The 23437-nt window shown below is 47.0% G+C and overlaps 1 protein-coding gene across 1 annotated transcript in view; it reads left to right on the top strand.

Annotated features, from left to right (window-relative positions):
- LOC142569564 (uncharacterized) overlaps positions 1–23437 on the top strand; it is a 189771-nt gene that overhangs the window by 73664 nt on the left and 92670 nt on the right. Inside the window, exon 5 of the mRNA XM_075678618.1 lies at positions 1629–1729. Coding sequence (XP_075534733.1) covers positions 1629–1729 — 101 coding nt within the window. The remainder of the gene's footprint in view (positions 1–1628; positions 1730–23437) is intronic.

The following is a 23437-nucleotide window of genomic DNA, read 5'->3' as shown; positions in this document are numbered from 1 at the left end:
AGTATGAAGGCTACCAGTTACCAAGAGTAATACAATGTGATTGCAATGTGAAGTAACAAAGCGAGAGCAACGCATTCGCTGTGAAAAAGCACTTACAAAACAAGCAGCTCGCATTACAGGGCACGTGCATTAATTATTACGGGCACCTGATACGTTGACATTTGTAATACGTAGCGTGTGCATGTTCCATTTACCAGGCCACATTTATCGTTAAGGTGCGCGGGCAGTAATTCTAATCTAAACACAAGATTTCATGGAAAAATGTGTTTATTTTTGTGGCATTTTAGTAACGTTGTCCTGCACTGTTTTGTCACCGTCCCTAAATTTAACGCGTCAAGTATTGGTGAGTATGCGAATCATAAGGTGGACATACAATGACGAAAATGGCTTTCTTTTTCATAGCAAGTAATTTTTCAGTATTTGCCTTTGTCTTGGGCCCCAAGGGTCTTAGTGCAATAATATTCACGCTTTCTATAGTTTTAGCCCTTCGTCCGAGGCCAAGAAGACATGACCTTATCGCGAGAATGGGTCATTCGCCGGGAAGGGTGACAAGTAACGAACGGAATTGGTAAAAGAGGACGCTTTTAATACACGCCCTTCTGTTTAAATATACTGTCGCCCTCTTTCTCTTTTCAAAGATTATCAAGATGCATGCGAAAATTATTAGAAATATCACATCACTGAGTCAACCGATTTCAAATAATAAGCGTTAAGAAGCAAGAAACGAGCACAGGTAATCTAATGGCAATGGGCCACTACGTGACATCGTTAAATAGAAGATCGTGTTTGGCTAAGTTTCTTCGACCCAGATTCTCTTGTTATCATCGGTTCTGCCGAGTACCGATCATGTAAATAGTGGTAGCGCGGTTTCTGCGAGCCAACGATGAACGGCAAAAGAAATAAGAGAAAACAATCATCAAATTGCGGCCCGAAAATAATCAGAATGCATTCCTATTTAATTTTCGCCCACTTCGCCCTAGTTCAGGTGCGTTGCTTATTGTTTGCACATAGTGTTCTGCTGAATCCTAATTCTTTTCTCGCTACTTTATACTGTGTCTCCTAGCTAGCGTAAGCCAAGCTTTTCAACAACAGAAAATGGATTCAACAAACAAGGTGTGCGAGAAAATTACAACCGCGTCGGGGTTCGGCCGTCAGATGTCTGGTAATCGAACACAGTAGGTCTTAAAATCATACTTGCATTGTGTTCTTTAAATAGTTTTATTTTTCATTGAAAAGCTTGGCAAACGTAAGCCGGACACCCTAAAGTCAGCTATGCCTTATTTATCAGTTCGGTATATTGTTAATTTTTTAGAGGGCTTGGACGCGAATTAATCATGATGGGAAACTTATGTACGGTCAACCACAAAATTTTACAGAACATAAAATCCGAGAAAAAGCTCAATATGTGCGCAGCCTACGCAGCCTAATATTCGCATTTACATAAGTCACCAGTGTGTGCGAATAACATAGTGGAGTTCGATTTTACTGACTACTGTTACCGGCTGCTCGGAAGCCGAATGTTTTCTGAGATTCTGTGGTCCGTAAACTTTTGCGGTTGACTGTACTTGAACTCCCAGGAACGAAGCTGTATAGCTATATACTTTGCCGCCACTTGATGCCCAACGCAGTTCCGGAGCTACATATCGAGAAGGGAGCTGAAATGCAAGGTGCGGCCAGCCTCCTTGTGTTGAAGTGGACTTGCACCAACAGCAGCGTCAATTACTTCCAGGTAAGAGCCAGTAACGCTCCGTTAAGGCGCCTTGCGCAGCCGCGGTTCCTAGAAGATATACCAGCCTCGAGCGTCCGCTATGGAAAGGGCATGCGAGGTTTGTTTCCAGGCACCTTCTGCGTTGTGCCTCTGTGGAGCTGAGTGCTTTCCATCGATCCAGATCAAATTGACAGGAGCAAGTGGTGTCGTCACTAAACGAAACTTGCGACTTTGGCTGTCGTCATCAACTGAACATGACGTCACTTCTCACTTTTTTGGCATTGACAACAGCTCCTTCACTAGCTATAGTTTTGCAAATGGCCTTATCCAGGCATTTACTTTCCCCGGGATACGGTGATAATCGCCGCCTTATGTCAGTTTGACCAAGAAGCACAGGGTGTCTGCTAAAGCATTGTAATATGTAACGGTGCAGACTGTGCAGTATAGAATAAAATAGAATAGAATTTTTATTTCGGTACAAATAAATAGGCACAAGTAAATTCCAGTCCGCAAAAGCCTTGTAACCTTTTGCATGACTGAGCAGTCTCGGCTCATGCACGCCTAATTTTTCTGACATGGCCATCATCAATAAAACAGAAAAACAAAGCACAGCAACCATGGCAATTTTACCAGATTGCACAGAAGCTTGTGAAAAATTTCACAACTATATATACAAAAACATGTATAAGTAACCGTCGAACTAAAGGTAAATCATGCATAAAACAACGTAATGAAAACAATAAAAAATACTTCAGTATCAACCAAGTACATAAGAAAATGGAGAAATTATTCGAGATTTCGACACAGTTTTGTGAATAAAACGTGTGTTAAAAGAAAATTGTTTATGTATTACTTGATAACAACGTAAAGCAAAGTAACAGCATTTAGTGGGCATATATTTTGCTTCTTTCCATGTCACTTTAAATGTTCAAAGGATTAACGAACGACCTGATGAGATTTAAAATTGGTTTAGATGATTTCGTTAAAAAGTTACTTTGCAAGTTATTGAATGAAAATAGACTGTAAGAAGCAGAGGTTCTCCTTCCATATTTTGTGGACACCTGTGGGTGTTTATACGTCTCTATAAGTCTCAAGTGTCTCTGTTTCTTATTTTGAGATATCAAGGTAGTATAGTAGCAGTGTTTAGTTATAGCGTCATATGTGAATTTTCTAGATGCATGAAGCATGTTGAATTAGTGCATAATGCGTAATGGAACTTCTCGACAATGTGTTCGGCTATTTTACGTAGGTTGGAATTTATTTAGTTCAATTTGTAAGGAAATGCAGAATCGTAAACTGTTAAGTCGCACCTAATAACAGATTCTTCTGACGCCTTATTACTACCTTCCTCAATGCGACATCAGAAACTAATATTAAATTATGCATGTAACTTTTTATGTGTTCTAAGAAACTGAAGATGCTGCCTGATGGTAAATGTAACGCTGATGTTCTCGAATATGTAGCTTGCAAAAGTTTATTTGGCGAAGAAAACGACATTACCATCAATACATACGTCGAGCCTTTACAACAACGAACAAGTCGAGCCTTTGAAGGCCTTTCAAAGTTCCTGCATGGTGGCATAATTGCCAGTGGGAATATACATGCCAATCACACTACACTGTGTAGGGTGGAACACACCGTGATCCCCGGGGAAAGCTTTTAAAGAATATTTTTGACCACCATTACTTCTTTGGATCCAGACATGCCGCCACTGTAATGTGAACGCGGCAACGTTTAACACGCGAAACCTCTGCAAAGATGGCTTAGCAGGGCTCTTTGGGGAATTATCAGGCGTTGCCTGGGATATCATTGGCCTCAGTGATGTTGGGAGAACTGGTGACACTTATATAGAGAGCTCACGAATGCCACGCCCTCTGCTACAGAGGTCTTTCAGGTAAGAGAAAATGCGGGGCAGTATTCCTTATGCATGATGACAGCGGTCAACATTGGTAAATTCTACAGCATAAATGAAAATGTATCAGTCGTCGTAATCAAACTAAATAGGAGACATAAAATAAGGGCAACACAAACCTACGCGTTAACGTCCAGTCATGACGATGAAGAAATAGAACAGTCATTCGAGTATGTTCAATTAGCAATGAGAGAGGTGCAAATTCTATATACTATAGTCATGATTGCCTTGAATGCGGAAGTAGCGAAAAAGCAGGCTTCGCAACGGGCAATTGGCAACTACGGCATAGGCGCCTCAAGGAATAGGAGAGGATATATATTGGTAGAAATATCGTTAAGGAATCGACTTTAAATAATAAATACCTTCTTCGGGAAGCGCAATAACGGGAAGCGGTCCTAGAAATGCCGTAACAGGGAAACAAGAAATGAAATGATTTTCATACTCCGTGCCGACACAGCATACAGTGCAGAATGTAGAAGTCGTATGTAGGGTAAAGAACAGTGATCACCAGGTTAGTGAGGCCTAAAATCGCTCTCAATTAGAAGACATAAATATCAAAGTTAATCAAGAAATAGACCAACCTATACGCACTCGGGTAAAAGCAGATGAATTCAGGCTTGTTCTAAGAACAAAAAGATCAAATAGAGGTAAAGAACGAAGCCGTAACTAGATCGATTTCAGAAGCAGTAGTTGAAGTGGGAGACAAGGTACCGAGTTAAAATGTAGATAAGCTTTCCGAAGTAACAAAGGACCTAATAAAAGAACGATACAGCATGACAGTGTCAAACTAAAAAAATTATACAGCATTTGATTAACTTCAAATGCTAATATACAAGAAGAAAATAAATTATGACGGTCGCAAAGATTAAGGAAGGAGTAAAAATGAGGGCAGCGCATAAAATCAGGGAGAATAAAGCTTGGCATAGGAAAGTACAAGGTGCCTGCAGTGAAGGATAAGCTGCGAAATGTAAACAGCAATTTCGATTATATTCTAGCGACCACCCGTCACGTCGCCATGCCTCGCCGTGGAGGTCATCGCCTCCTGCTCTTTCCTAGAACCGAAATGGCTGCCCGATTGGGGCGCCACCAAAGCAACTCGACATTCGGAGGCATTCATTGTGGGACGCGGTGTACGGCAGGGGAATCCTTTCTTGCCTGCACTCTTCGTGCTTGCTTTTGAACTGCTTCTGCAGAGGTTGCACTTTGACAGTAGAATTTGAACTTTCCTACTTCCCCCAGTTTCCCCTCTGGCTGCACTGTTTGGATTTGCGTATCAGGATTCAGGAAATCAGCGCGTTGTCATGTCCATTGATGGTTCCAGCGACAATTATTCGCTGCCTTTTGTTTTCCTACCTTACGTGCATCCTGTTGCAACCCGAACCAAGCTTATCTTGGAGAGGGACCTCTTTCGTTTCCTCTGGAAAGGGACAACTGGTTGTGTAGCTCGGCAGGTGCTTAAGTTGCTCAAGGAGAAGGAAAGACTGAATTCCCGACCTGAACATCGTGGCTACTGTACTAGACGTTAGGTGGACCGAGGTCACTCTTAACTCGGATATGCTCCTGACTCGAAGGTTTACTTCCTTTTTGCTTAGTACCCGACTCCGTTTCTTTTTGCAAAGCATATCTTGCCGCTGTGTACCTGGCTCAGGTTCCCCATCCACCATTTATGTGGAGCTGCCAACTCTCTGGTGTGCCTCCCCGAAGTGCACAACGGCATCGATTTAGTTTCAACTCCAATACAAGAACTAGTCGATATCCTCACCCCAGGTCTCCCTCCGCATTGCCAGAGGTACGATCTGTCCATCCACAGGCCAAGCAGGAAGGTCATTACGGCCAGTTTCATCGAGGCTAGGCGAGCTATGTTCATGTACCACCTGGCGCGAGGGGGCCTAATGTTGAGTTACAGGCCCTTCACAGCCATCCCGGCTCATGGAGTGTGCCCTTTTTATGGCGGTCGTGAGGATTCGGTTGATATCTTTAGGCAGTGTTTGCTTCCCGCAGGTCTTCTCCCACGGATTGCTAGTCATTTTTCCATATCAGACTGTTCGAGTTTTGCACCCGTTGCCTAAGCAGGCGATCAAGCAATTCGTGCTTGTTGCCGAGTGCTCATACCAAGATTGGCTGGCCCGCTGTGATGCTGTTTTCGGGCGCGGGCTACCGGCCTTCAAGAAATGCTTGCGAAAGCACAGAAGCAGGTCTGGTTCCATCTCACGCGGGAGCGGAATCCCTTGGGCGACAAAAAGTTTCTCGATGTGTGGGCTCATCTTGCCGTGATTTTTGATGAGTCTGGTGGAAAGTTCTCCATTAAGTTATGATGCATGCTCCTAAGCTCACTCGACTTGGCCGTGTGTGCCAGTCGATTCACGGAGTCTTGTTGGGCTCAGTGGAACCCAGAGCCGGAACTGGTCGTGGCGCACCCTCGTGTGCTCTCGCTGCTCCGCGGATGGCTTTGGTGGTCTCCATGGTTGTATGCCTTGTCCTCTTTTGTGTTAAGGCAATCCGAGGGTCTGTTAGGCTCGTGCCCTATAAGACCGACATGGCTGTTTGTATGTTGAGTGCAGTAGCTTAGTGGCGCTGTACCACAGCAGCCCCTTTGTCCAGGAAGGATCGTTGGCCCGAACCGAAGCCCCTCACCCAGTCAACCCGGGTAGACTGGGAGTGCCAGGGTCAATTTACCGAATGATGTTGTGTTGATGAGTGCATGTAAGCTCTGGGACGCGGCACCTCCGGGTGCCAAGTCCTCTTACCATCTGACAACGGCACCTAGGACATTTCTGTTTTTTTTTCGAACACTAGCCATGGACGACGACACGATTACGTCTCCTGTCATGCCCGCAGAGCTTCAGCTTCCCAGATTTTGGCCCAGGAATCCCCGAGTTTGGTTTCTGCAAGCAGAGGCTCGTTTTCAACACTACGCATCACTTCAGTAAAGTACAGTAAAGTACCTGCACCTCCTCACCACGCTATCCTCCACATCGCTGATGCCATAGAGGACTTTCTAGCAGGTACACCTTCAGCCACAGCATACGGCGACCTAAAACCCACGGTTCTGCAGCGCCTCAAGCCGTCGCAACAGAACAGGCTCCAACAGCTCCGCCCCGAGGAGCACGGTGACCAATGACTGTCACAGCTCCTGCACCGGTTGCATCAGTTACTCAGTGAGGACTCCACATACGATAGCCAGCTTCTAATTCTGCGCGAGATCTTCTTGCAATGCCTCCTAGAGTACGCACGCATGGCACCGGCGGATTTCGACGAGACGAGTCTCGATCGGCTAGCTGCACTCGCTGCACAGCTGCACTCGCTGCTCGTCTGCGGCACAGCTACCTATCGCTGCTGTGAGAGTCGCAGAGCCAGGAGACCGCGGCAGTTGCGCTGGTACTACCGTCGCTTTCGCGAACAAGCAAGTCACAGCGCCCAGCCCTGTTCGTGGACGGGAAACGCATCGGCCAGTCCCTAAAGGTGGCACGCGACATCGATCCGCGCGCAAGCCGCCTATTCTCCGTAGTCGACCGCATCACCGGCACCCGCCTCCTAGTTGAAACCGGAGCCGAGCTGTCTATCGCTCCCGCCACGGCTGCAGATCTCCAACGTGGCAAATCCACAACCACGCTCCACGCAGTGAACAAAACGGCCATCGCGTCGTATGGGCTCCGGTCAATAACGCTAGACATGGTACTCCGACGCTTGCAGAAATGGATGTTTGTGATCGCCGACGTCAGCTTTTCGATACTGCAAGCGGACTTCCTGAGTCATTTCAACCTAGACGTGAGCGTCCGCCATCGGCGCCTAAAGGATAATGTCACATCCCTCGATGTACTTGGCTGGCAGCCCAACCTCACCTCATCTGACATCCGTACGTTTCGGCCAGTCTCAACGTACGACAAGATACTTCCTGAGTACCCGTACCTCACGAAGCATCGAAACGATATCCTGCCCGTGAAATACAAGGAGACGCATCATATCGCCACAAGCGGCCAACCTGTCACCGTTCGGGCCGTGGAGGCTCTCTGGACGGAGGTTGGAAGTCACCCGCCATGAGTTAGAACACACGCTTTAGCTCGGCGTTATTCGTCCTTCCTCCAGCAATTGGTCTTCACCTCTCTATCTGCTTCCAAAGCAGGACAGTGGCGACTGGCAGTCTTGTGGTGATTACTGCACTTTGAATGCCGTCACAAGTCCGGATCAACATCCCCTTCCCCACATACATGACTTCGGTGGTCGCCTTGCAGGAACCAAAATATACAGCAAGGTCTCTTTTATGAGCGCATACCGCCAAATTCGTCTCGAACCCAGCGACGATCCGAAGACAGCAATCACTACTCCATTTGGCCTATTTGAGTTTCTCCGCATGCCTTACGGTTGGAAGAATGCGGCGCAAACTTTTCAAAGGTTCATGGAAGAGGTTACGCGCGGACTCCCGTTCATTTTCGTCTACCTTGACGACGTTCTCGTTGCAAGTCGCACAGGCGAACAGCACAAGAAGCCCCTTCGCCTTGTATTGAGGGACTGGATAGACACATACGGCCTCGTCCTAAAGGCTCTGAAATACATTTTCGGAGTTGAAGCCCTAGATTTTCTTGGACATGGCATTTCAGCCCAAGTCATCAAGTCACTTGAATCACGTTCATTGGAAACCTCCTTGCGAAAGTTGCACGAATTTCTGGGGCCCATATCTTTTCACAGGCGCTTCATACCATCCTAGGCGAAAGTTTAGCCGCTTACCGACCTGCTGTGTCGCGACTCGAAAAAATCGCTTACCTTCCACTGATTCTGGGAGCAGAAATACTTCTTCCAGGAAGCCAACAAGCGGTTGGAGACTGCAGTGTTGCTGATTCATCCGTCGCCCGACGCGCCAACTCGCCTTATGGTAGACGCGTCGACCACGGAAGTGGGTGCAGTACTGCAGCAGCACGATGACACAGACTAGAGGCCGCTGAGCTTGTTCTCAAAGTGCCTCAAACCTGCAGAAGCTGGCTACAGCACATTCGGAAGGGAGATGTTGGCCATCGATTACGCTGTTAAGCATTTCCCTTTTTTTCCTTGAAGGCTGCAGCTTTTACATTCTGACCAACCGGAAGTCGTTAACCTTTGTTTTCAAGAACAACAGTTTCTAGTGCTTAGAAGGTGAACTTCGGCAACTTTCGTTATCTCCAAATTTTCTACGGATATCCGCCATATGTCTGGGACAGAAAATCAGGCAGCTGACGTAGAGTCGCGGATCGGCGTTGTGCTTGCTGCCCCTGTAGATTTCCAAACTCTAGCCTCCGCCAGCAAAATGCCCCCGAGCTGCGCCAATTGTGGGAAGAAGGCTCTTCGCTCTGTCTTGCGGAGGTGTCGCTTCCCTACACAACACTGGTCATGGGCGAAACATCGCCGGCAGCGCCTCGCCCGTTCGTGCCCCATCAGTTTCGATGGTCTATATTCAATTCACTGCACGGGCTATGCCATCCTGGCATGAGAGAAACACATAGCATTAATACAGACCGCTTCGTTTGGCCAGGGAGCAACAAAGATGTTCGAAGCTGTACAGGAAGCTTGCGAGCCTGTTAAGCCGTGAAAGTGACCCGGCACACGCCTTCAGCGATGCAGACGTTTCGACCACCAGAGATCCGTTTCGATAATGTGCATTTAGACTTGGTGCGACCTCTTCCGCTCTGCGAAGATTTCGGCTACCTCCTCACGCGTGCCGACCGGCACTCAAGGTGGCCTAAGGCGACGCGTTTACAAGACATCACGGAAGAAACAGCGACGAAAGCATTTGTTGCTACGTGGGTGTCGCGGTATGGTTGCCCTTTGTGCCTAACTATTGACCGAAGCCGACAATTCCAAAGCTCTTTTTTTTTTCTGCACTGGCGAGACTGTTCGGCAGCGCCTACACAACACCACGGCTAACCACCCACAGAGCAACGGCATGGCCAAGGGTTTCCACCGATAGCTGAAGGCCTCATTGACCGCCACGCTCGACAACATAGCACTGGGTGGAAAGGCTACCCCTAGCACTAATTGGGCTGCGAACAACAATCAAGGACAATCTCGTAGTCAGCGCTGCTGACGTGCTGTATGGGTCATCAATCCGCGTTCCAGGCCTGTTATTCGGCATCCAGCAAAGCACTCCGCGATTGGCCGCGGAGAACTTAGATAGGCTACATTCATGGCTCGACCAGCTCCGACCTATACCACCACGCCTCACCCGCGAGCAGCCTGTGTTTAGTTTCCCGACAATGGACACAACCACGCAGGTATTCGTGCGACGCGACTCTGTCAAGACACCATTGACTCCCTCCTATGAAGGGCCCTTTCGTGTGATTTCACGTTCAGGGAAAACCTTGAAGATTGACGTTCGCGGCAAAGAAGACAGTGTCTTTCGACCGCTAGAAACCAGTCTTTCTTGAACATTAACTCTTCATTCCTTCTGCTATTCCCACCTAAGCCTCCAGCATTCTAGTGGGGTAGCCCTTGTAGCGATCGTCCGTCACTTCGCCGTGCGTCGCCGCGGAGGTCATCGCCCCCTACTCTTTCTTGGAAGCGAGGTGGCTATCCGACTGAGGCGCCACTACAGCCACCAGGCAAACCTGCTTTCACTTTTGAATAAAGCCAGTCGGCTCTCCGTTCTGAAGCTTTCAAAGCGTGTATTCCTTGCCGCCGCCAAACCGAGCTCTCAACAATATATTAAAGGGAACGGAGGACTTTTGCATTGACTTGTACAGCACCGTGAACAGCTAAGCAATATTGGTTTAACTTATTGACGAACACGATACAGAAATTTCATATACAACTAGCGATGAGATTAGGCAGGCTTTACAAGACATGTCGCGGGGAAAAACAGCAGGAGAAGATGGCAGAGTGAATTTTATGAAAAATAGAGGGGATATCTTACTTAAAGAGCTTGTCACAGCAATGCCTCACGCTATGCCTCAGACTTCATTGACATGATATGAGAGCCCAAAAGAAAAGAGGCATGACACAAAAGAAAATCATGTCATCAATCACGTCACATAGGCACCAACAAGGCCCTATGAAAGTCATCTTAAGTCACACTATAACGCGTACCAGAAAGTTGGAAGAATGGCAGCAATATACTAATTCAAAAGAAGGAACACGTTAAAGGCCCACAGCTTTCAGTGCTGTATAAAATATACAGAAAGGTAATTTGCAATAGAATCAGGGCGACACTTGACTCCAATCAACCCAGTGAACAGACTCGCTTTACAAAGGGTTATTCCAAAATGAATCACATTTCAATCAGAGGAAACTCCTTGACGCCGATTAGCACGACTGGGTATTTGATTCAGTCTGTTCTGGTATTCAACGAACCTCTTTGATAGAAACATGGCTTCTCGGTATGTGTCAGGAGGTGTGTGCCACTTTCCAATGAACGTATTTGACGCGAACTTGTGTAACCAGGTATGTGCCACTGGAAATGTGCCACTGGCAATGTGCCAGTCTAGATGGTTGAAAAAGATCCCTTAAATTTCTCCGATCCTGAGGGGAAGAGAACCCGCGTCACAGGGGTTCCTCAAGGAGAGTAACACCGCGAATTAACATGCTGTGCGACAAATTTACTGGCGTGCTAATCCCGGTCGTGCTAATCGGCGTCAACGAGTTTACTCTGATCGAAATGTGATTGATTTTTCGCCTCAGTGCTCCCTTCAGTTGATAGTCGGCGTTCGTGTTGTCCACTTCTCTACTCTTGTGTCCTGTCTGCGCGCCTTACCTCTTTATTTACACAATGAAATTTACTGGGTAGGTGTCGCTTTTCATAAAACACCAACGCTTTAGCAAGCTGCGCCATGAATGTAGTGAGTATGTGCCACCCTTCAATGAACGTCTCGCCAACTTGGGTCACCGAACGATGTCGTGAAAGGTCAGCGGGGGCGAATGATTCTCAGCGTTCGCAGGCGCCGACGCGCCACGCTTTTCGTCTAGGAGCGTCACTGCGTTACTAGCTGGCGCAGCGTGTGAAGAAATAAGTGCGAGAGAGGAGAGCGGTTGCTGCATGCCGAGTTTTTGAGCTTGCGCGGTGCACCATGCATTTTGGATGCCCCCCCAGGATTCGCGGTGGCGGCGCTAGAGGGCGCCGAGCATTCTCAGAAAAGCGCGAAACCGCTCATACAGAAACGCCTCATACATAACTCGTTTCGACGATGGTTGCACATTGTGTGGCTATTTCGATGCAATGCTCACGCATTAACGTCGAAAGACATCGTGAGGTGAGTTCTGCTGATTATTATTTTTTTTAAATGTCATGCGCATCCATTTCTATGTATAATATGACGTGAATAATGGTGTTTATTGCTTTGCTGAATTAACAGTTATGTAGCCGACATCTTTCGCTTTATTAATTTGCTATTTATATCTATCAGTAAAAGTTATCAATGCAAGGTGCAATACTAGCCTTGTGGAAAGTTGGATCAGTTTTTCAATTAGCTTCCTGAAGAATCGATGGATACAGAGAGGTTTAGTAAAAGGCAGTGGGTCAGTAAAGATTTATGACCGTTTTTTCATATTGGAATTAATTTGGTATGCTCAGGTACTGCCTGAAATATTCTGGTTTCAATGACGTCATAAGCGTCTTGTATAACGTCAGCAGTAATTCAGATTTACCATTGGAACAGGTTAGAGTAATAATAATAATAATATTTGGGGTTTTACGTGCCAAAACCACTTTCTGATTATGAGGCACGCCGTAGTGGAGGACTCCGGAAATTTTGACCACCTGGGGTTCTTTAACGTGCACCTAAATCTAAGCACACGGGTGTTTTCGCATTTCGCCCCCATCGAAATGCGGCCGCCGTGGCCGGGATTCGATCCCGCCACCTCGTGCTCAGCAGCCCAACACCATAGCCACTGAGCAACCACGGCGGGTAGGTTAGAGTAAGGAGACCTAAGGTGGAGTAAAATGAATTAAGGTGAAATAAAGTGAATCATGGTGAAGTAAAATGAATTAAGGTGGATTAGGTTAATTAAGGTTGTACAAATTAGAGAAAAATGGATTAAAATGTATTCAAGTGGATTAAGGTGAATCAAGGTTGGTACAAATTAAAGCAAGGATGATTAAAACTCGTACAAATTAGAGTAAGGTGGATTAAGGCAGAGTTGTGAAGGACACGTGACAATGTATGACGTCACGTGTCATGGACGTAACCAATTAATTAGAGAAGTCATAATGCTTTCGCATTGAAATCACGTAAGAAGGCTTAAGTGATTTAATTTTTAGAGCGAGGCTGTTAGCGTCTAGTTGGTGGGGTTTTTCACGGGATGGTTCTGTACTCACCCAGAAACAGCACTGCCACCTAGCGGCCGCTACCACTCAGACAGACGTCATGCGGCAGCTGGAAAAGGCTTTGTATCTCAGTTTCCGCGTAATAGGATTGTTTTCTCGCATATTCGAATTACTATCCGAAGCAATCACATCTGCAGCTTGTATGTAAGTCATATTTTACGAATTTTGTGACCCAATTGACATTGAGAAATTCAATCAGTTCAATGAGGCACTCGCGCCGGGCGGAGGGCCTAGAAGAATGAGGACGTATGCTGCATTTCCACAAACGCGCTTGCACGCGTGACGCACGACGCTTGTGGAGGTGGAGTTTGTGTAGCGTCGTCTAACGTACGTTGTACTTGTCTAATGTCGGCAACAGCGTCGGTGTACATCCACTTTCACAGGGTGGAATGGAGGCGGATTTTTTTTTTTTGAAGTTGCAGTGCCCTGCCAAACAGTCGCTTGATATCGGGCATGAAGTGATCATTAGCACAGACTGGGGCAGATTGAGCACCCGGGGAGCCAACATTACGAGGTAATTAGAATAAATTCTGAGATTTCAGGTGCCAGAACCACGATCTGAACATGAGGCGCGCCATAGTGGGAGACTGCGGTTGCATTTTGGCCACCTGGGACTCTTTTAACGTGCACCCAATGCACGGTCGTTTTTGTCATAAGTTAGCAGCCGGTTCTTCAATTTTTGTTGACGAATTCGGCCTTCTATAAACAAAACTGTAAATGAGCGACCATGTTGGTTTTTTTGCAGCGCAAGCTGTGGTGGGCTCATTTTAATAGTCGTTTTGGTTGGCAGTGGTGCCCACCGCCGCCAATGTCCGCCGCAGCTATCGCCGGGAATGAGAGGGAAAATTCTCAGTTTCCGCTGGGATCAAATCGGGACCCGCTGCGCGGGAATCCGGTTCTGTACCACTCAGCCACGCCAGTGCCTTCCTTTTATTACATGGAAATAAAAACTGAAGGTATATTACAGAGCGTACACAACTACACACTCAAAACTCGGGCAAACACACACATGCGTCCAACGAGTGCATCCAGTCAGGCGGAGGTACCTGCGCAGCGTACACACTTCTTACATAAACAGCACTTTCGCGAAAGAAGGATTTTATAGATCGTGGGCTTTCGGCATGGCGATCACACAGTCTGCATCTCCGCAGGCTGTATAAACCAAGTACTATGAACCTGTCATAGGAAGGACCGGCTGTAACCCTAAATGGTAGAAGCCTAATTGAATATTGAGTGATGTCAATGTCCTTTCTAAGCGTTCGTTGGAGAATGTCCCAAAAAATACATCATCCCTATAATCTATGAAACAGTGATCTATGGCATCGCCACGTAGACAGAGTCGACAGTTTGTTGAGCACAGCACAAAGAAGCCCCTCTAATTAAACCAAGTTTTGACAGGGAGTGTTTCCGAATGTAACTTAAAGCAAAATGTTTTTACTCCAGGAGGTACGCACATTTGTCGGACGCGCTTAAGTACATCCCTGATAACGTCACCTTAAATAAGGTTCAAAATGCAAGGGGTCTGGGAAAATGGAGTCCACCAGTTCCGCAGAAATTGCTTTTGGACTCGCAATGAACTCGTACTCCAGGCTGAATCAAACTTTCAAGATATTTGAAGATATTTCAAGATAGATTCCTAATGTTTTGAAAGAAGTGTAATCTGGGCGCACGGTTATGCTAGAACAACAAAAGTCTACTGAAAAAAAATTCTTGATCATGACAAAACGTTTAGTGAATTTAAAGCACGGCTAGACAAAATTGTTGTTTTCTACAACATCGCCGATAAACCAAAAGAATCATGGTCGGATTCTGATAAAATCCTTATTGAACATTGTAAACAATATTTAGATGTACAAATAGAACCGCGTGATATTAAGCATGCACATCGGATTGGGTAACAATAGTACGTACTATGAGAAGAAGAAGAGCGCGGCTCTCACATCGGCTCCGTCTTTTTCGATGTTCCACTGGCCAATTCTTCGAAGTACGACGATTTCAAGCACGTCATCAGATTCGTGAAGTTGCCCAGGCTCGACTGATACGAAGTTTCCAGGTGGGAACCAATATTTGACAATTTTATTGGACTTTCTCTGTTCATCCCACTACGTGCCGAGCTAACCCTAGCGAGGAACAGGGCCCATTAGGCCTTGCCGGCCTACGTGCCAGGCGGACATTGAAGACTCCCGTATGGAAGAGGAAGAGGACAACAACGAGGAAAGTTTCGGTTGGCAAGTGGCTACCGGACGATGTTGCCGTGCTGGAAAGAAGAGCAGCAACGCGGCCAACGTGACGCCAAGTACCTCGCAAGCGTCCGGCGGAGACGCTGCTACCGGCGGCAGCAAGGGACCCGCCACCAGCACCGACTCTATCAAGAATCGTATAGTCAAGGCCTCAAGGATGCCCCAACTGCCCAAGGAGCATCGGAAGATTATAATCAGGCCACGAGGAGGGCTAAATTTGAGCAAAGTAAGTACCATAGCTATTGGAACTGCAGTGACTAAGGCTTCAGGCCTAACGGCAGAGCAAGCAAGTGAAGACATGGTGTGCCCCAACTTCACACAAAATATCGTGGTGGTGAGCACGCCTGAACCAGACCATGCGGCAAGGTACGTGAGAATAAAGTCCTTCAAAATCGTGGAAACGGAGTACGAAGACAATGCGTACGAGACGGCCCCGCACGCCACGTGCAAAGGCGTGATTAGACGAGTCGACATCACGGACTCCGAGTCCACTATCACAAGGAATATCGTGCATGAGCGCAACCCTCTCGCTTTGGCCGCCATGCGCATCAAGACGGGCTCAGTCACCGTCCTCTTCGATGGACTGAGAGTGCCAAACTTTTTGCGCAACGGGCCGACCTTTTTGAGATGTTATCTCTACAGGAAACAATTTGATGTGCTTCATGTGGTAGGGTAGGACACCGCTCGGACGTATGCCCCATGCCGGACTCTGTTCAGTATAGAGGGTATGGAGCCCTCAACCCACGAGCGGACCACGTTTGCACGCCCAAGTGGACGTTCTGTGGAGGAGACCATCCTACTGGAGACAAGGCGTGCAAGCATAGATTTCAAACACCCTATGTGGTACGAGCTCGCCGAAGGGAACGCGCCCGGTCACAATCGGCCACCAGGGAGAGAAGCCGCTCCAAGTCGGGAGGAGCGCAGGCGCTTAGAAGATGGAACACCTGGTGCCAAGCCGACAGTTGGGACGGCCTGGGCGAATAAAGTCAAAGGTACGGTGAGAATCGTCGGTGGCGCCACTACGCCGGCGGTGACTGAAAGCAATGATGCCAGAATAGAACAGTTGATTAGGGAGGTAAACTTATTGAGTAAAGCTAACGAAGACCTGACCAAACAGGTAGTAGAACTGAAAAAGAAGGTACAGCCGAGCGCTGCAAGCGTAGCAGTAGCCAGACCAGTAGGTCAAAGCAACGGACCAAGCGAGGGAGATAACTCCCCCGCCCCGAAAAAAAGAGCAGTAAGCCCCGAAACTGACTCGGTTCTCACAGTCCTCAGCGAGTTGAAAGAGGTAATCAAAGAAATTAGAGAGATGATGGAAAGAACTAACTTTAAAGTGGATAAACTATGGAAATGGAGGTTAACGGCCGAACAGCGATTCAAGAAACTCGAAACCAGATGCGACGACGACGAATTCTTGCCGTCAGAATTAGAAAGCGTAAAATCGCTCTCCGGGACGTCAGGGGGCGCTCCAAAGAGATCGATCGCGGGTAACAGTAAAATTAACCCAACCAATAATCATGGATAGCGCCCACAGTTTTAGTGTGTGGCAGTGGAATTGTCGCGGATTCCTCAACAAAAAGGCATCGCTGCGGCAGGTAATTAGATTGATGCGGGTCACACCAAAAGTAATTATGCTGCAGGAAACTAGCGGACGAAGTAAAGCTAACCGGGTACAAATTGGTATGTAGAGAAAAAGATTGCGGGAGGGGATTGGCCACCCTCGTTGACAAAAAGCTACCCTTTATCGAACACGATATCCATTTCGGATTGAGTAAAATCGAGTATATCCTAGTGGAAGTAGTACTCAAAAGGCACAAGGGCAGGGCGCAGAGTATCTTCTGCCCAAACATTTATAGCAGTCCCACCAAGAAGAAACAAAGCTTTAGGGCACTTTTCAACAAGGCACTCGCACTCGCAAAGAGCTCCCCGCTCATCATCGGAGGGGACTATAATGCCCCCTACCAAGCGTGGGGATACGCTTGGAATACAAAGAAAGGTGGGGGGTTATGGGACCTTGCCACCGACCTGGGACTGTGCGTGATCACCGATCCGGCTTTCCCTACCCGTTGTGGCATGTCCACGTGCAGGGACTCTACACCTGACCTAACTTTTGTCAACAACTCGAAACAAGCTAGTTGGGAAAACTCGGGCACCGATATAGGCAGCGACCACTATATCATACACATACGTATAGGTATTCCTAAACAAGAGACTAGAACCTTTCGGTGCACAGACTGGGACCTTTTTAGGGAAGTTAGAGTGAAGAGACTAGAATCGGAACCGATATAAGCGGGCAGACAGTCCTTCCAGACCAGGATTAACCAGCTCGAAGAGGACCTGAGGGAGGCCACTAAAGAAATTAACACCAAAGAAAACATAGAGAGCATAGACAGCAGGCTCGCGCATCTGATCGAGGTCAAACAATCCATCCTGCAAAGATGGAAAACGCAAAGACTGAACCGAAAGCTCAGGATAAAGATAGCGTTGCTAAACAGACAGATCGAGGAGCATTCGAGAACGCTCGTGAAACAGCAGTGGGACGAAGTTTGCCACTTGGCGGACGGCAGAATCAAACATGGGGGCCAGTTGGAACATCCTCAAACATCTATTGAACGAGAGCGACACTAAGTGAAACAAGAGAACGGCAATTACAAAGCTAGTACATCAAGTCAGCCAGTACACGACTCAGGAGGTAGTCATGAGACAGCTCTCGGACAAATATCTCCCGCTCAAACAACCGGGCGACAGCGACGAACGCGTGGAGTACATGGAAGGACCGTGCGAGGAAATGGACCGCGATTTCACCGAGGGTGAGGTACGGGCCACCCTCCATGGACTCTCTAGTAGATCGGCAGCCGGACCCGACGGTATTACCAATAAACTCTTTATGAATATAGACGATGAGTCGATCACTTTCTTGACGAATCATTTCACCGAGTTGTGGAGAAAGGGAGACTATCCGGTGGAATGGAAGATGGCCAACACCATCCTCATACCAAAACCGGGTAAACCGCTCCATCTGGATAACCTACGTCCAATCTCGGTTACATCGTGCATAGGTAAAGCTATGGAACACGTTATTCTCAACAGACTCACTAGATACGGCGAGCAAAATGACAAACTCCCGTATAACGTGATCGGTTTCCGCCCCGGAATATCGACTCAGTACGCCATGCTCCTGATCAAACACCAGCTCGTACACGTTACCCCGGTGCACGCGAGAGCGATTCTGGGACTAGGCGTCGAAAAAGCTTTTGATCGCATAGAGCACAAGGCCATCCTCGAGGTCCTGTCCGAGCTGGGGTTGGGCGAGAGGCTATTCAGCGTAGTCAATGCGTTTCTGGGCGGTAGGCAAGCGAGCCTCACGCTAGGAGAACTAAAATCGAAGGTGCTGAACCTGGGAAACAGGGGCACCCCGCAAGGGGCCGTACTTTCGCCCATGCTATTTAATCTAGCAATGACCAGTGTCGCGAGGAAACTGGAGAGTATAGAAGGTATACACTTTGCAATATACGCCGATGACATAACCATATGGAGCGCCAACGGTAACGTAGGCCAAACGGAGACCAGACTGCAAGAGAGCATACACGCCGTGGAAGGCACGCTAGGCGACATGGGACTCAACTGTTCGGCGGCAAAGTCGGAGCTTTTGGTCCTAAAACATCGGCGCAGGGGTCGAAGGCCCAGGGGCTACGTCCCCGAAGAGGAAACCAAGATTATCTTACGCTGTCACGGCGGATCCTCGATCAAGCAGGTGGAAAAGATTAGAGTTTTAGGCTTCCACATAGCAGCGGGAGGTACCAACCTCAATGCCATTCAACAGATTTCAAACAAGACGGACCAAGTCATCAGGTTACTAAGGAGAATCAGCAACAGACACAGAGGCCTGGGTGAGGACAGCGCTCTAAGGCTAGTGCACGCCTTCGCTCTCTGTCACTTCACCTACGTGGCAGGTCTATTTAAATGGTCGCTGGTCGAGCTGAACAAGCTCAACACTATGATCAGAAAGTTAGTCAAGGCTACCCTAGGTACACCCATCAGCACTTAGAACGTGAAGCTCATGAACCTAGGCGTGCACAATACGATAGCAGAGATGGCGGAAGCGCAACAGATGGCGCAGCAGGAAAGACTGACGAAAACGCGAGTGGGCAGGCTCATACTCAAAGCGATAGGGATAGACCCCGATAGATCGATGAACCTGAATGTATCCGAGGTAGAATTGAGCGCGGACCGTAGAGATACGATCAGAACCACCCTCCTCCCGAGAAATATGCACCCGGAACACAATGTTAGCACGAGAAAAGCGAGAGCGAAAGCTTTGTTGAAAGAAATTGAACAGCTAGGACAACAGGCGGTCCTTGTCGACGCTGCCTGGGTCAAAGGCAAAGAGGCCTACACGGCCGTGGTGGTCGACAGCCGAAGCGAGGTACGGGACGCCGTCACCATCTTCACTAAGGATTCCATGGTGGCGGAGCAAGTCGCGATTGCTCTAGCCATCAGGAACCGTAAATGGTCTTTCATATATAGCGATTCCAAAGCAGCAATTAAGAGCGTTGACAAAGGCCATGTCGCTGGGACTGCGGCTAAATTTATCGACAAGGTCGAAACTATCAAACTGAAATTCGATGGTTTCCTGCACATATGGGACAAGTGGACGAGACTCGGCCCGACCTCAACGAGGTGCTGAACGACCTGGCACGAGGACTTGCTTGCCGTGCCGGTCAGCACCGAACCGACGCCTACTACCATTCCGCGGAGTATAAAGATCACTTACTAACTTACAACGACATCACTAAATATTACTACTTGGGGCGTAGGCAATTCCCAGTGCCACACGTAAACTTAAACAGGGCTCAGGCAGTCACGCTAAGTTTACTGCAAACCGGGACGTACCCCACTCCGTATTTCATGAATAAAATTCACCCCGAAAGAGAAATTAGGAAAGAATGTAACGTGTTCAATGGCATCATTGACATCACACACATGCTGGCGGGCTGTCCCGCGACTCTCGCCGACCCCGAAGAAAAACGGCTTTACTGGCACAAGATGATATCAAGCTCTTCATATCAAGATCAACTACGGGCTGTCCAGAGGTTGCACGATGGCGCCATAAACCTCGGGCTGGCGGTGCCGACGTGGACGCGGCCCGCCTCGGTCTGAGAAGACCGGGCTTCAGGACTCTAATAAAGTTTTGTGAATGAATGAATGAATGAATGAATTGGATTGGGTCTTTCCAAACTGGAATATGCAGGCCTATAATTGTGAGGTTCGCTCACTTTAAAAGCAAAGATCCTTTCTTCGGGTCGGAAATTCAAAGATACCTGCTATGCCGTTGCACAAGATCTCGCCCCAAGCACGCGCCTTGCCCAGAAACGCCTCATCGAGTTTGGAAGAGCCCGTAAACTGCGGTACAAGTTGCGACATGAAAAGCTTATCGCAGGAGAAAAAACCTACTACTTCGACCACACTTCCAACCAGCTGATTGCAACCAGCCTTTAGTCATCATTGAGGCCAAATTGTACGCCTCATCCACGGAACTGTCAGCCTTTATCATTCCTGCTCGCTAACATTCGAAGTGTTGTTCCCAAGCGTGATGCACTGTGCAGTCTAATAGGTTCATTTTGTTGCGATGTCTTACTACTAACATAAACATGGCTTAACACATCAATCGATGATACCGAAATTGTCCCTTACCTCTCCCATTTTGACATTTTTTCGGAAAGATATACCAGATAACTCGCGCGGCGGGGGTGCATTAATCGCCACTAAGCGGAACCTACGTTCTCCACTTGTAAACGTCTCTTCACAACGAAAATAATTTGGATTCGATGCATTGCTACGCACCCGCACTTTCTGATTCGTATTTGCTATCGGTCCCCTAGTGCCGACAGTTCTTTCACGCCTTTACTTCATGAAGCCTTAAATACGTTAACAGAAACATATCCGAACATTCCTGTCCTTCTGTTTCGTGATCTTAATTTTCCAACTATTGATTGGTACGATCCTGTCTCTACATTATCTTAAACATTATTTCTTAAACACGTGTATAGCATTCGGCTTAACGCAGCTCGTCACTAACCCAACATGCGTTACTGCTCACTCGTCCAATGTTCTGGATCTTGTATTAACAACTCACCCCGATAATTTTACCCCTGTCACCTTATTACACGGTTTGAGTGACCACCTGACAGCACATATTTTGTTTCAATGCAACGTACTAAAGAAACAAAAAATCGAAAAACACTTACACTCTATGATAAAGGAGACTATTTCAGCATGAACCGAAAATTATCTGAGTACTTCGATACGTTCGTCGCTAACTTTCCACTAAATTCTCTCGACTCGAATTGGCTGCTTTTCAAGGCAGAGATGCATCGCCCCATATATGTGTTTACATTCCCACAATTACAATAACAGAAAGAACAACATCACCATGGTTTACTGTATCCCTCAAACGACTAAATAATAAGAAAAAAAAACGGTTCTTTCGATCAGCCAGACGATCTAATTCTTCTTCCACAAGGCAGAAGTATTACGCAGTCGAGAAAGAATATGACGAGTTAACTGCTCAAACTAAACACAAATTTCTTTCTACCACTTTACCAGCTATGTTACAAGCTAACCCGAAGCAATTTTGGAAAACTTAATCCTAGTCAATGGAATGAGATTTCACTTAACGATAGCTCTGGTCTTCCGATCCCTGAGACTGAGGCTGCAGATCTTCTGAACGCCACATTTAGTTCGGTTTTTACGAATGAATTACCGGACAGCTTGCCCGATCCACCATACTTCGTTTATCCCCTCATGCAAAATATCACATTCTTTTTTTTTATTGCGATAAGGCTTGCCCTTAAGGCATAATTCTTGGACTGTATATCACATTCGATCCCATCGGCATTGTCAAAGTAATTGAATCATTGAAGAACTCGTCATCCATAGCAGTAGACGGTATCAATGCTAAAGTGCTAAAAATACTAAGCATGTGTGCAGCCTGTTTTATCACTCATATTCCAGGAATCACTTAACAACGCTTCAATTCCACATGACTGGCAGGTGGGCAAGGTCATCCCAGTCTTCAAGAAAGGAAACCGATCATCACCTAGTAGCTACCGCCCTATTTCCATAACAAGCGTGTCTTGTAAAATAATGGAACATATCTTATACTCGCATACTGCTAACTTCCTAACATCCTTAAATTTTTTTCACCCAAGTTAACATGGTTTCCGCAAAAATTATTTATGTGACACCTAACTTGCTCTTTTTTTGCACGACTTACGTTTGAACCTAGATCGCAACATCCCGACTGACACAATATTTTTAGATTTTGAGAAAGCGTTCGATAAGGTCTGTCATGGTCGTATTTTAATAAAGTTTTACCACTCTTCTTACCACTTACCGTCTTACCACTCATCCTTGTGTTCTAAGCTGGATGTGAGGGTTTTCAACTACCCGTCAGCAGTTCGTATACGCTAACTCACGCTCTTCATCCTTAACACCCGTGCTTTCAGGCGTACCTCAAGGTACCGTACTTGGTCCCCTCCTTTTCTTAATATACATCAATGACCTTCTTGTAATATTTCTTCTCATATCCGACTCTTCGCAGATGATTGTGTGGTTCACCGAACAGTTACTAACCCCACCGACCATTTGGCGTTACAAAATGACCTATTGGGCATGCAAAACTGTTGTAACACTTGGCTCACGTCGTTAAATATAGCTAAAACCGTGTTAATGTCTATTCATCGTCGTCGTAATTACGATATGCCTAATTATAGCATCAATAACATTCAGAGTGCAACAACTGATTCTTTCAAATATCTTTGAGTGTATATCTCGCGTGACTTAACTTCGACCTGTCATGATAACCACATAATAAATTCTGCTAATCGGACTCTAGGTTACCTACGACGTAACATTTTCCTCACTCCTCCCTTTATTCAACAACTTGCTTTTCTAACCTTTGTGCGGCCCAAGCTGGAGTATGCCGATGCTATTTTTGACCCCCACCACAATAACCTTATTAACGCCATCGTGTCGGTTCAGAACCGCGCGAAGCGATTTATTCTGTCAACTCATTCGTACCCCCCCCCCCCCCCCAATTCAAGCATCTCAGCACTAAAAGCCCAAATAAACTTACCCTCTCTAGCCTCACGTCGTAGAATAGCACGTCTTAACCTTTTTCATAAATATTTTTTCCATTCTTTGCCTTTTGACAACCCGTACATAAAAAGAGCACATCGCTTTGCCCGCACCAGTCGCTCAAACACAGTATATCCCCCACAAGCCCATAC

This window comes from Dermacentor variabilis, chromosome 1, assembly GCF_050947875.1.
Source record: "Dermacentor variabilis isolate Ectoservices chromosome 1, ASM5094787v1, whole genome shotgun sequence".
Classification (NCBI taxonomy): domain Eukaryota; kingdom Metazoa; phylum Arthropoda; class Arachnida; order Ixodida; family Ixodidae; genus Dermacentor; species Dermacentor variabilis.
The sequence above is the reverse complement of the archived record's forward strand: the minus strand, read 5'-3'. Positions and strand labels throughout refer to the sequence as shown.